A 14,726-nucleotide genomic window follows, 5' to 3' on the forward strand; every position below is an offset into this window, starting at 1 on the left:
ATTTCTCTCCATCTTACTTTTACTCACTGTTTTCTTTCTCTGCCTGTCTTTTTACCCTATTTCTGCTCCCATATCTTCTTCTCCACTCCCCATCCCACCCACCCCTCTAAGAGCTCCCCCCAACGATCTCTCCCACCCTCCCAAATCCTAAACTACAGACCCCTCTGAAAGTCCCTCCCCTGTCTCCCAGTTTTTTCACCTCTCTACATGTTCAGAATACTTCTACACCCTTCCAGATGTGTACATTGTTTCCTTTTCAACCCAAATGAAAGTAAGGTTCTAACATTATGAGCTCCCTCCCCCACCTGCTTCCTCTGTATTAGTTCCTCCTTTCACGACTCATTTTTATAATATAATTGTTCCTTTTTACCTTTCCTACCCAATTCTGTTTTTTAGAATCACCCCATCATACATAACTCATCCCCAACCTTTCTTTGAAATTATCTTAGTGATGATGGCAGTTTTAAGAATACTGATAACACTTTCATAAATATGTGCACATATATATTCATTACATTTCATTACTGATAACATTTTCATATATATGTATATAATAAGCAAGACAGTTTGACCTTAATGAGTACCTTATAATTAGTCTTTGATGTTTTCCTTATATTTATTCTAGATCTTTTATATCGAATTTTCCATTGAGTTCTGTTCTTTTTGTGACAAATACCTAAAAGTATTTGTTTTATTCAGGATTATACTGAACTTTGCTGGGTAAATTATTCTTGGACGCAAGTCCAGCTCTTTTGATTTTTGAAATATAGATTCCAAGACCAGCCTTTTAGAGTAGAAGCTGCATTTCACCAGGATCAGGATTCCCTTGGCTTTTGCTTTACCAATTGGCCAAGATCCCTGCCAATTTTCTTCCCAACATTGAATCATTTAGACTAGTCATTCAAAAATATAATCAAGAATCAATGCAATTTACTAGATGATGGATTGAGACCTGCAAGGAACCTTAGAGATCATAGTCATAGGGAGCTAACTTCTATTTGCCTCAGTTTCCTTATCTCTCAGATAAGGATAATAATAGCAACCACCTCCCAGGGTTGTTATGAGGATAAAATGTGATAATATTTATAAAATACTTTATAAACTTTAAAGTTCTCTATAAATACTATTATTATTAAGTCCAGAGATGGGGTAAGATGAAACTGAGCCTTGGAAAGTTTAAGTGACTTACCTAAGGCCACACAGGTAATTAAATAAAGAAGCCAGAATTTGAACTTAAGTTACCTGATACCAAATCCAGCACTTCTCTATGATTAAACCAAACAGGCAACCCCCAAACAGCAAGTATTCCAGTTCTCTACCACTAACTTCTGGAAGTAGCTTTGAATGGCTCCTGAGAGTCCATTGTGAAATATTCAGTATGAGCATTGACACCTTAGAAATCTTCAGTGGCTAAAAATTGGGACTTGATTTATTGTTTTGTTGAAAGGGTTAATGCAGATTAAACTTAAAAGTGTTCATACATTTTCCCCACTCTGGAAAACCCAGTTGTTAAATATTTATCAGCATATCCCTCCAGTCATCCAAGGTCATGAAGGCAGGAGCAGGGCTCTCCCTCAGGATCTTAATCTTCATGGTAGGTCATCCCCAAAAGACACACTCAGGCAACCACTTAGAGTGCCAAGTTACTTTATTACGTGCAGTGTGTGGCATTCCCACGTATATGCCATACATGTGAGTAACTTATAGGTACATGCAATCTCTTTATTCAATTCAGATTTATTAACTTTCATCCAGTAATAAGGCCCTTCTGTTTTACCTCCTATGTCTCCATCTACCCTTCCTCTCCCCCACCTTACTTCTATCCCAAGTCCAAGTCAGAGCCCTTTCTCAGCTTCCTCGTCAAGGAAACAGTGTCATCTATCTGGTCTCTTTAGACTAGGGATTCTTGACCTGGGATCTGTGACCTTGTTTGAAAAAAATCAATAACTATTTTTCATCATAATTGTTTTCCTTTGTAATTTTATGTATTTTATTTTATGCCTTTTTAAACAGTGTGGGAAGGGGTCCATAGTTTTCACCAAACTGCAAAAGGGTCCATGACGCACACACACACTCACACACACACAAGTTTGAGAACCCTTGTTTCAGAATGTAATCTTTCCTCTAATTCTGGCTGAACTCTATTTCAGGCAGGCCCCTGACACTCCTAGGAGGATTCCTTCTCCTAGGAATCTCCTTAAACTACTCCACCTTTCCTGCTCTGCTCACTTAAAGGATTTTCTTAGTCTACTGATCTGTGGTTGATAGCATATTCTCTTTCTCCCATTCACTGAAGCTCCTCCTCTACCAATCATCCTGTTTTCAGATCCCCAGTCTCTCTAAACCACTTCCTTTTCTCTTCATGCTTTTCCTCCACAATTCTAAAATACACTTACTTGAAAGGTCCCAATAGAATCAGTTAAGTATCAAAGCCATTAACCTTTTCTGATGATACCAGTCAATTTACAAAGTGCAGCTGGGGGTGGGCTGCCAATAGAACCAGTGTGAGTGTTTCTTTCTTGGCTTGCTTCCTTCTGCCCACCCCCATCTCACCACTCTTTCACCATCCCCAGTCATCCAAGATGCTATGTGTTAAGCTTTCTGCTTTCCCACCTGTCTGTCCCTCTTCAATCCCTTAGCTCCTTAACCATCTTTGTGCAACCCCCAACTCTCCTCTTAGTAAGCCTGTGGCTTTTTCCATTCTTTGTCTTAGTTAACCTTCATGCCTAGAGGCCAGGGTATACCTATAAGCCAGATTCTGAGGAAGTAGTATTCTTTACTGTTAAGAATCAATGTGCTCATTTACAATTCTGTTACCTTTTTTTTCACTGTTTGATTTGACTACAAAAAATTCTTAAATAAGTCTGTGGTTATCATCTCAGAAAAATAGTGCCTTGTACCAAAAAACACAATATAGTCAGAGCAGGGGGAATAGCTTTCTTTTCCTATTCAAATGATCACATATGGATTTACTGCTTATATACTGTGTCCTCCATCCAAAGGTTCTAAGTTCCCAGGGAACAAAGATTATTTTTCATTTTGTCTCTGTATTCTCAACAATTAGTACAAGGTCTTGTATTGTATTTAATAAATATTTGCTAGATTGGATTGTACTAAGGAAAATCAGGTCTCCCAAAGTTATACATCATTATGAAAAAGGGATTTATGCTTACAGCCATGACTTGCCCGTATAATAAACTCCAGTGTTTTCTCCATTTCTCCTAATGGTGATATCCAGTGCTGAGTTATTCATGCCAGATTTGAAATCAATCACAGCTACTCAAATGCCAACCAGTCCAATACCTCCATTTTGTTACATATAACCATCATTCTCCCCTCTCTCTCTCTCTCCCTTTCTCAAGAAATGACCATGATAAAGGTGGGAGAAATCAAAGGTTCTGAAATCTGTAGGCTATAAATTCCCTTAACGGTAGGGACAATTTTATTTTTGGCTTTGAATCCCCAGCACACTTTCTGTGAAGGTTCATAGTTATACATAGAACTGCATCATGTGCTTGTTCCACCTACGTGGCCTTTTCTTTATCCCTAGGCCTATAGAGGCCCTTGTCGGAATTATCACCGCTCTGAAGTTCCTCAACTCCTCCTTTCCGGATCTGAGCAATCCCTTGTACCTGTGGGACTCAGCTTGGAAACCTTTCTATGTGATACCTGAATGAGTGATGGTTAACCCTACCAGGCCTGTACCCATTGGGTAATTTATCTACTTTCTCCTCTCCTAATGCCTGTAATCTTTTTATGATTTCCTGATTGCCTAATGAGCCACTTTCTCTTCCAACAGCTATCCTTTAGACTGATTTCTTAAGCAGAAAAAAAATTATATTAAGCAGTTATGGGGTGGAGGTGGGGGTAAGGTAGTAAACCTAAAAAACTAAAACATAGAGTGATTAGGCTTTGTGAGTTGACTGAAGCTTCTAAGAACCCAGTGTTCCACAGAGACGCAAGAAGTTGATCCTCAAAATCACAACACGTTCTCCCTTCCAGGAGGCTGGAGGAAGACAGAGCAACACCAGAGTAAGCACTTTCTGATGGATTTCTTCCTCATGGTCTAGGCTTGAAGGTGGAGACCAGGCTCTTCCTGGCTTGCTTGGGTTGCTCACACATGCTGGTCAGAAGAACTGGGTCTGTCCTGTGTTCCACAATATTGAAGGGGCAAGTCTTCAAGTGTTCTGACATGGAGGTGACCTCGTTAAACTGCCAGCTGTTAATTCTGGAGAAAAGGCTGCTGAACTGCCAGATCTGTTGGGAAGGAATAAATTCAATTCATTTCAACAAGTATTTATTAAGCGCCCACTGAATACCAGGCACTATGCTAAATGGTGGAGATACAAAGACAAAAATGAAAACAATCCCTTCCTTCAAGGAACTTACATTTCTTAGGGGTTAGGTGGTAGGGCGGTGGTAGGGAGGATTGGAAATATGCTGGTAAATGTTTAACAGGATCTTAAGGAGAGGAAATTTACTGTCAGACACATTTTAAAGTTTAATCTACATTATTAACATTTTCTTTATCACTGTGTTAAGTCTAGACCACAGGTTCCCAAAGTGGGCAATACTGCCCCCTGAGAAGCACTGGAAGAATTGGGGGGGGCAGTAGTAGCCCCAGGTACAATTGGCAGGTGTTGACTAAAAATAAGGGGATGGTGGAAACATAAGGAAAGAAGAAAAGATAAGAAAATTTTGAAAAACTGTTCATACCTATTTCATCTGTTGTATAACAGAGTCAAAGTCATAGTGATTGCATTATTTTCCAAATAAACACACAAAATGCAAGTTATAACCAATCAGTGGTCAAGTCCACTGACAGATCTTAACAAACAAGTGTTGGCAGCAAGCCTGTCGCGCATTGTCTGGAAGTTCAGCATGCTTTGGCAGGAATACTATATAATATGATACTATATGCTTACATTACATAATATTGCATCATCAAAATTTCAATGCAGGAAAAAACCTACAAATTTACAATTAATTATTAAATTTAAGATGTGTCATTTCAAAAAAAGTTTTACATTTCAAATTTTTTGAAAAAACCATTAAAGGATTAAAGAAAGTAGATTTCTAGGGGGGGTGCTGAGTAATTTTTTTTTTGAAAAGGGGGTGGTAGGCCAAATAAGTTTGGGAACCTCTGGTCTAGACAATTCACAAAACAGTAGATCAAGCCTTTGCCAGTTTCTGAGGTGTGAATGCTCGTGCTGAAAAGTTTTTTTTTTTTAGGCAATTGGAGTTAAGTGACTTGCCCAGGGTCACACAGCTAGAAAGTGTCAAGTGTTTGGTCTGAAGCTGGATTTGAACTCAGGTCCTCCTGACTTCAGGGCTGGTGTTGTATCCACTGCACCACCTAACTGCCCCACTGTGCTGAAAATTTTAACAATTGACTCCTGAGACAGTTTGAACTAGGTCCAATATGCCCCTGGGGAGGACACAACAACAAAATGATGATGATGACGATGATGATGATGGTGATGGTGGTGGTGATGATGAGGATGATGGTGATAGTGGTGGTGATGGTGATGGTGGTGGTGATGGTGATGATGGTGGTGGTGCTGGTGGTGGTGGGACCTAACTTAGCATATAGGGTACTTTCAGGGTAAATAAACTCCCTTTTGCAATGCAGGTCAACACTTTTTGGTGTTTAGACCTTTAAAAGTTCTTTACAATATATATATATACATCAAAGATTATATTAGCCATGGGTAAGTAGGCAGCAACTAGGTGTTGATTGCAGTGTTTTCAAGAGATTACATGATTGGGGCAGCTAGGTGGCGCAGTGGAGTCAGGAGGACCTGAGTTCAAATGTGGCCTCAGATACTTGACGCTTACTAGCTGTGTTACTCTGGTCAAGTCACTTAACTCCATTGCCTTGCAAAAAAACAACAACAAAAAACAAAAAACAAAACAAAAACAAAAAAAGAGATTACGTGATCAGGGGGTTGGAAGGACTAATATGATGAATATTTCAAAGGAAAAGATGATGGGATTTGAAGATGGATTATATAGAAGAATGGAGGAGAAGAATGAAAAGTGACCCCAGAGTGTCTAGGCTCAAAGACTAGTAGGCTATTGACAGAAGTGGGATAGTTAGGAATGGGAGCCAGTTTAGTTTTGCAGGAAAGATGAGTTTTATTTTGTACATATTGAGTTTGGTGTACTGTCTGGACATTCACAGATATGGAAATGTCCTATAAGCAGTTGAAAAGATGGAACAGAAAATCACGTGGAAGGATCACAAGATCATAGATTTAGAGTAGGAAGCGATTTAGGGATTTTCTAGCCAAATTTCCTCATTTTACCAATGAGGAAAGTGAGGACCAGAGAAATTAATTGCCCAAGATCATATAGGTAGGAAGTGGTGGAGCTTAAATCCAAATCCCAGAAGTCTGTCTCCAAAATGGCCCTTCTTTGCACTAAGCAGTGCTCCTCCAGGATTTCAGTCATCTGATTAGAGGTAATAGTGAATTGCTGAACCTTAAGAAAGTTATAGCAGAGCAAATGAGGTGGCAGAACCATGATTCTATGATCTTAGAGAAATTCCAAAAAAACTAAACTAGGCAACTATTGTTTCTTCCTTCTTTTAAAATCCTTTATAACCTGGCCCGTTTCTATCTTTCCAATCTTCTTATTCTTCCCCTTGTACTTTTGATTCAGTGACTCTGGCCTCCTTGCTGTTCCTTGCACAAGACACTTGATCTCCTGACTCCTGCCATTTTTACTGGCTTTCCCCTATGAATGGAATGCTCTCCCTCCTCATCTTTGCCTCCTGGTTTTCCTGGCTTCCTTCAAGTCTCCCCTAAAATCTCACCACCTACAAGAAGCCTTTCCTGGTTCTTCTTAATGCTACTTTCTGCCCTCTGTGTTTTACGTCCAATTTATCTTGTACCTGTGTCGTTTGTATGTAGCTATTTGTACGTTACCTCCCCCATCAGAATGAGGGCAGGGACTGTTTTTGCCTTTCTTTGTGTCCCCAGTGCTTAGCACAGTGTATGGCACATGTTGCTTAGCTGTTTCAGTTGTGTCCGACTCTTTGTGACCCCATTTGGGGTTTGCTTGACAAAGATTTCCTTCTCCAGCTCATTTTACAGATGAGGAAACTAAAACTGAGGCAGGGACTTGCCCAGGGTCACACAGCTAGTACGTGTCCGAGGCCAGATTTGAACTCAGGAAGATGAGTCTTCCTAACTCCAAGGCCAGCACTCTATCCACTGTATCACATAGCTGCCTATGGCACATGGAAGGCACTTAATACATTTATACAAATTGCATACAACTTATACCATGACTTCAGTAATATAAAAGAAAACAACTTTGAAAGACCTCAGAATTCTGATCAATGTACTGCCATCCTAATTCATTCCTTTATCACCTCTTACCTCAATCATTGCAGTGACCTCCTAATTGATCTTCCCAACTCAAAACTCTCCCACTTCAGTCCATCCTCCACCTTGTTGCCAAGGTGATTTTCTTTAAGTGCATATAGGACCATATCATTCCTCTCCTCAATAAACTCCATTGGTTTCCTATTGCTTCTAAAATCAATTATAAATTCTTCCTCTGTTTTTCTTTTTAAAGATTTTCACAATCTGGCCTCATCCTATCTTTTGAGCCTTATTGTACATTATTACTCTGAATAGGGGGATAGCTCTCTCCCATAGAAGCTATACTCATGGAGTATGGCAACCCCAAACAAGTCCCACCCTCTAGCTATTGCCAGCATAGACACTTGTCCTCTGTGTATTACAAATCCTACCCCCTACAAGACTAGCTGGACAATCAGAAAATAAACCACACCCAAACCACATCCTAGCACACACATACCAGAGAGGTGGTTTGTGTTTCCTAAATTTAGAGACAAGAAAGAGAAAGTGTGGACTGCAGGGAGTGCTTCTTGACTCATTTAGGTTTTATTTTTTTGAGTGAGGGGAGGTCCCAAGGAAAGGGTATGAAAATAATAACAATTATATAATAATATAAATAATTTTATTCTATTTATAAATAATATAATTAATTTTTATTAATGTAAATAAATGATAATGTAAATAGAATCAGACTGGGCATAAGTAGTGAAAAAAATTACCTGTTCTACTTTTCTACTTCCTATCACGTTTCTAGGGGGTGAAGAGTTAATCTGACTTCTGGGAGGGAAGAAAGGTCAAAATACAACAAAGTCACAAAACTTGAGTTTGAGCCTTGGCTACTCTGTGACTGTAGGCAAATCACTTAACCTTTCTGGGCTTCATCTGTAAAATGGTGATAATACAAAATGGTGGTAACAACACTTGCCCCACCTCTGTTACAGGATTGCTGTGAGCAAAGTCCTTTGTTACTACAAAGGTAATGCATCACAGTATGTAGGCCATTAGATCTGGAGTCTTGGAGACCTAGGTTCAAAACTCATCTTAGATACTTCTTAGCTCTATGACCCTGGACAAATGACTTAACTTGCCATTTGCTGAACGATGGATACTGCGCTAAGCACCTAGGAGGATACAAATGGCCTCCAAGGCCAGCTCTCTCTCTCTGGTAGAGACCTTTATTAGGATGTCAGTGACCAGGTATACTTGCCTTTTTGTGAGCTTTCCAGCCAGTGCCCCCATGGGAATAGGTCTTTTTCTTCCATTCCAGGAGGACCATCCCCCTCTCTTGCAAGAGCGTAGCACAGATGCTCCTCATGAGGACAGACACCTGGGACAGCTGAGCCAAGCTGACACTATCTAAGAACCCTGCAATATACTGTAGTATCTCTAGGGGCAGGCTGGTTAATGACCTCTGGCTTTTCCCTCTGGGCCCCAGCTCCGGAGCAACCTCAGGCTTGATGGCAAACGTCCTGAGTTTTTGGCTGTAGATCACTTTGGCTTTTTGCCCTGGAGGGCGGAAATGATTCTGAACGAAGGTGCACCCCAAGTAGGCCAGTGGACAGCGATGCTGGAACCAACCATTGAGGCATGACTGGATATCAGAGTGGATGTTCTTGAAGTGCAGTGGGAACTCATCCCTCCTAAAGAACTTGTTGCAAGTAAAAGTAAAAGCTGAGCTACTCTTGTTATGTCTCCTGGTCACACATTCACTGTGGAGTTCCACGTGGAGACCTGGGGGGCCTTCAGAAGTGAGGTCTGCCAATACTGCACTTGAGGAAAACTGCTCTGGCTCAAAGCTGTAGGTCTGGGTTGCAAAGTCCATGAAGAGTCCATCGATGCTCCTTGACTCAGAGATGACGTGGCCCTTCAGCTCCCTTTCCATGGCACACAGAAGGGTAGTTCTGATCAGATCAGATTTTGGCAGTTCTTCTACATCAATCCCCAAGTCTGAGGTATCTGTGGCCTTGTGTTCACTTGGCCTGTTAGCCCCCATTGTGTCACCAAGTCGGGCCCTCTTCCCACAGTAGCTCATTGGGACTTTGAAGGTGTAAACAGTCTTGACTTCCTGAGCTTCTAGGTTGCCATAAACAAAGTCCCTTTCTCTGGGTGTGCAAGCAGGAATCTGGCCAAAGTGGATCAGCATTCTCCCATTATGCACTAGGTACATGTTATAGTCCTTTACATCAACTGCTGCCTTCAGTCTTTCCAATACTCCATCTTGCCAAGGTGCGAGTCCTGTCGTTCCCATATTTCTGTAAGGGTCCTTCTCCTTTTGGTCTGCCTGGCTTTCTTTCTCCACACTAGCTCCCTTTTCTAAAGCATTACTCTGCTGACTGGAAGTCTGTTCTTTCCCTCTGCCCTGACTACTCTTGCCCCCGGGGTTTGCTGAGGAATTTGTCAACATTGATGCCGCATGCTCTTTGCTGAAAATGTTTTCCCATTTCCCAAAACTGACCAGATCCATCCCTTCTTTGTCTTTTGCCAAAGCCTCTCGTTCTTCCTGACTCAGTTCCCCTACGTCGCCATTAGGTGACATTCCGCTCACTGGCAGAGAATGAGAGTCCATTCCACCAACTGCTCCTTGTTCCTCCAAAATGGCATCACTGTCCATTTCCAGTTCTTCCTCAGGGAACTCTCTGGATTCAGGGAAAAACTCCACCATCTTCAGGGAGCCAAAAAGGACCTTTTGATCCTGGATGGCCAGAGCTGTGTCCAAACATTCCTCGCTGTGGGGCTCTTTCATGATATTCTCATGAAGAATTGTTTCTGAGTCTATATTTGGCCAACGGTTCCACTCCATGGAGCAGCAGACCACGCTGGCTGGGCAGACCTGAAGGTGCTTTGCCAGTTTATGTCGGGCCATAGAAAGAGGACAGCCATAAGCAGAATTGAGGCAAGGAACCTGCTCCAGGGGACAAAGCAACTCATGTTCTTCCTCCTTGCACGTATGGAAAGCTGCTCCACAAAGCCGGCGGCAACTGATCACCAGGCAGGAGATATTTGGCTCTATCGGAACCTGACACTGTCGATGGAAACATTTCTCACAATGCCGGTGCTGTCCGGCTGGAGGTCTCTGGACCCTGCCCTGTGTGTCAAGGACAAAAGGGACAAAGGGAAAAATAAATAAATGTTAGAAGGAGACCTTTTATAGTCTTGGGTTCTCTCCTCTCTTCACTCACTCCTTGGAGAGCTTGTTTGCCCTCACAGCTATAAGTGTAGCCTTAGGTGTGTGACTGTTTCCCCAAATAGCAAATTTGTATTCCTATCCTTGACCTTTTCATCTGACAACTTGGTCCCATGTGTAGCAGGGATGAGGAGGGGTGCCCTCAGTGGATTTTATGGGTCCCATTTGACAGGAAATATACACCAAATCCATCAAAGGAGGAGTTTTTAATCTTTTTTATGTTATGGATCCCTTTGGTAGTTTAGTGAAGCCTACAGACTCTTTCACACAAAATAGTGTTCTTAAATGCATAGAATAAAATACCCACGATTACAAAGGAAACTAATGGTATTGAAATAATTATCAAAATATTTATAAAGGGGCAGCTAGGTGGCGCAGTGGGTAGAGCTCCGGTCTTGGAGTCAGGAGGACCTGAGTTCAAATGTGGCCTCAGACACTTGATACTTACTAGCTGTGTGACCCTGGGGAAGTCACTTAACCCTGATTGCCTCACCAAAAAGCAAAATATATATATGTATATTAATTAAAATATATTTTATATATATACATATAATATTATATACATATATTAATTAAATATAATTATATATATATTACAGCTTCCTTTGAGCATTCCTGTTACATGTGTCTCTGGTTGTTTCCAGAATATTTTGAGTTGGATGTCCTGCCATCACGTGTCAGAAATCAACTTCATCAGCTTTCTTCCTCCCCAAAGTAAGCCACCTTTCCACTTCTCTGTAATGGACAATGGCACCACCTGCCATTTGCCTGACCATAACAGAGTCATAGGATGAAGGTATCAAAGTTCAAATTGGAAGGGCCCAGGGGTCCTTACTCATGAATTTGCTTTTAAAATATTTTGATAACTGTATTTCAATATACAGTTATCTCTTCCACATGGTGGGTGTTAGGGGTACAGTGTCCCCATAATCTGGAAAATCTGTGTAAAATCTTTTGGCCCTCTCTTCTTAGCAAAGAACTCTGAATCTTTATGATATTAAAAGATAAAATATATTGATATTGCACAATGTTATACATATATTATGCATTTCTGAGTTTCTAAACTTTTTCTGTGTCATCTACTGGCCTTTGCATGTCATCTGTGGCTTCTGCAAAATTCCCCCCAAATTCCCATTTGATTTCTTATGTTGACCCGCCATATATCGAAACTGTGATGGGGAAAGTCACAATGTGGAACGGATAGCTGTATTTGGTTTCCTTTCTCCTAAATATTTTATTTTATGCATTTAAAAAACATGATTCTGAGAAGGGACCCATAGGCTTCACTATCTTGTCAAAATGATGCTCTAAAGGGCAAGAACTTATGATGTAATCCAATCCCCTTATATAATTTAATTAAAAATTTTTTCCTTTTTTTTTTCAAAATTATGGATTTAATCATTAATGCTATGGCCTTCTTGTTTTATAAATGAGAAAAATGAGGCCCAGGGTGGTTAAGTGGCTTATCAATAATACAAAGGTAATATGTATCTCAGGTGGGCTTTGAAGCCAGGTTCCCTAGCCCTATTCCCAACAATCTTTCCATAGCGATGCTCCTTGCATCTCTCCTTCCTTTCTCACTCACACCACCCCCCAGCAATCACTAAACTCTCCTAATTCATGCTCCCTTGTCTGTTCAATCTATTCTTTCCTCTCTGTTTTCTAAGACTTCAGTCTAGGCCGGATCTTCATCACTGCATATCTGGAGTTTTAAAATCAATTCCTATTTGGTCTGCCTAACTAGTGTCTCCTCTTTTCAGCTTATTTTTTACTCAAATGTCAGCAGAGTATTCCTCAAATACCGTTTTTATCATCTCCTTCTCAAGAATATACAATGGTTCCCAGTTCTTTAATTATAGCACTACCCCTCTGGGGATAATCACCTTTTTGACTGCATTTCTTATTCATTTTTGTGAGGAAATCCCTGTACAACTTTGATTTAAAAACTGTTCTGTCCTGTTTGTTCAAATGGTTTTAAAATAGTCAGAAGAAAAAAAATTGCAAATTCCATTTAAGTATTAAAAGCAGATTTGACCAGGACCTAAGAAAGGTTGTAAAATTCAACTTCAGGGGTTAGCACACAAAATTCTTTGATATGTGGACTAGACATTCCTTAAGAGGAAGAATATAATAGCTTGGTGGCTAAAAACAGTTAGAAGGTCCCACCTGTGACACATGGGAACTTAGCATTGCTAAATTGAATTGAATTTGAATTGAATTAGCCTAGGTTGTTTGCCCTTGGAGATATAGAGACCTGTGGGTGCTCACTGTAACTGTGCTAGGCTGTGCTATGACTTTATACTTTAGGGACCAAGTGACTGGCTCTCACTGATTGGCCAATAATCACCTTTCTCCCCACTCCCACTGCTGCCCAGGCCTCACTTGCTCAATTGTTTAGGTTCTGATGGTTCAGAGTAAGTGTAAATAGCAATTGTTTCTGCTCTGACCAAAAACTTTGAGCATCTTCCCTTTCCTGAGTGATTCTTCTGTGAAGGCAAAGTAGACCATCTTTTACCTCAGTTCCTACCTAGCCTTTATCTACTAATGGGTGTTGCCTCAGATAAACTGAGACTTGGGAAAGACCTCAGCTTAAAAAGGCCAAGGTCTCCCATTGCATCCTGGACCATCACCAGTCATCCTGGACCATCACCAGTCCTCCTGACCTGTATCTGGCCACTGGGCTCCAATGATTCTGGAGGAGAGAGGGAGGCTCTTTGCACAGTCCTGCCTCACTTAAATCCAATTCACTTGCAAGTCAAGACATCACCCTCCTGATGTCATTGGTCCTCTTCCAGAATGAAGGATAAACAACAACATAGTAGGTGACTAGATTAGGTTCTGATATCTGGGAGTTAGCTTACTCCTTCCCCCTGCTTTAGTTAATTCAGTTAATTTGGTTAATAAGTTAATGATACATATTACCTGTGTACTCTTGACAAGCCACTTAAATTAAATTTAATAATTTAGTAACAATTTACTCCTGTTTTAGCTAATTCAGGTGGCAACCCAGATAAATGATATATTTATAAATATAGCTTTTATTTATATAAATTCATTTATATATTATATTCTGTGACAGTAATATATAATATATTATAAATTTAAATATTTACATAAATATACATTTAGCAGCTTATAAGTATAGGCTGCTAAACAGCTTTAATTTCATCCTGAAGCCCAGTGATAAGCTTGCCGGCTTTATATAAATGTGTCTATGTACTCATTCTTGGGACTGTCAAACCTATTTTGAACAGAGGGAAAGAACAGATTATCAGGACTGGAGGTTTAAATACAGTCCTAGTAATATTAGCTGACATTTAAATGCCACAGTCAATAAGCTTGTGAGGCTCAAAGTTGAAATGGTGCAAATAGTATTATCTGCATTTAACAAAGGAGGAATCTGAGGCTTAGAAAGGTCAGGTGGCTTGCCCACATGGTGGAGGAGCTGCAACTCAAAGCCAGGCTTTCTGAGCCCAAACTCAAGACTCTTTTTCCACTGTACTCTGCAGCTTCCTTATTCCGAGTTGGTAGAATTGAAGTAAATAAGTAGTTAAAAGGAATTTGATGCCTGAATTTTTGGGGGTGAGTGGGTGGAGAGGGTGTTGTGAGGGTAGTTGGGGAAACATGTAAATAAATAAATAAGTAATTAAAAGGAATTTGATGCCTGAAATATGGGGGTGGGAAAGTATTGTGAAGGTAGATAGGGAACAAGAAAATAAGTAATTAAAAGAAGTTTGATGCCTCTATTTTTTTTTTTTTTTAGTGGAGAGGGGTTGTGCAGGTAAATGGGAAAATAAACAAAAATGTTCTTTCTGACCAATCTCCAAAATCCCTTAAAGAGTCTAGAGTAGGTCTGGAGCAGATAGGAGAGGCCCTAGGTAGCTCTTAATGGGCAATTCCTGATTAAATTTAAATTTAAGCTCTTCCTGAAAGCAAAAGTGGGAAAACTAGAGTTAAAATTTGATAAGAACTAAATTATAGGAGACAAAGAAATATGTGCATTTACATTGGAATTTTTTGCATATTGCTTTACATTTTATCTTAGGTTATAAAACAAAAATAGTCATTAAAAATACTCCCTGTATGACCTTGGACAAGGCACTCAAGACATCACCCTCCTGATATTATTGGTAGCTTCATAGGCCTCAGTTTACTCATCTGCAAAATGAGAA

General features: G+C 40.3%; 1 protein-coding gene across 1 annotated transcript in view; it reads right to left on the reverse strand.

Moving 5' to 3' along the window:
* Positions 1 to 1,663: 1,663 nt before the first annotated feature.
* Positions 1,664 to 14,726, reverse strand: part of FBXO40 (F-box protein 40) — a 47,154-nt gene continuing 34,091 nt past the window's right edge. Inside the window, exons 3-4 of the mRNA XM_027845145.1 lie at positions 8,578 to 10,455; positions 1,664 to 4,257 (exon numbers count right to left, since the gene is read on the reverse strand). Of these exons, the coding sequence (XP_027700946.1) occupies positions 4,060 to 4,257; positions 8,578 to 10,455 (2,076 nt within the window). The 3' untranslated portion in view covers positions 1,664 to 4,059. The remainder of the gene's footprint in view (positions 4,258 to 8,577; positions 10,456 to 14,726) is intronic.

This window comes from Vombatus ursinus, unplaced genomic scaffold (assembly GCF_900497805.2).
Source record: "Vombatus ursinus unplaced genomic scaffold, bare-nosed wombat genome assembly UNPS02014959.1, whole genome shotgun sequence".
NCBI classification, from domain to species: domain Eukaryota; kingdom Metazoa; phylum Chordata; class Mammalia; order Diprotodontia; family Vombatidae; genus Vombatus; species Vombatus ursinus.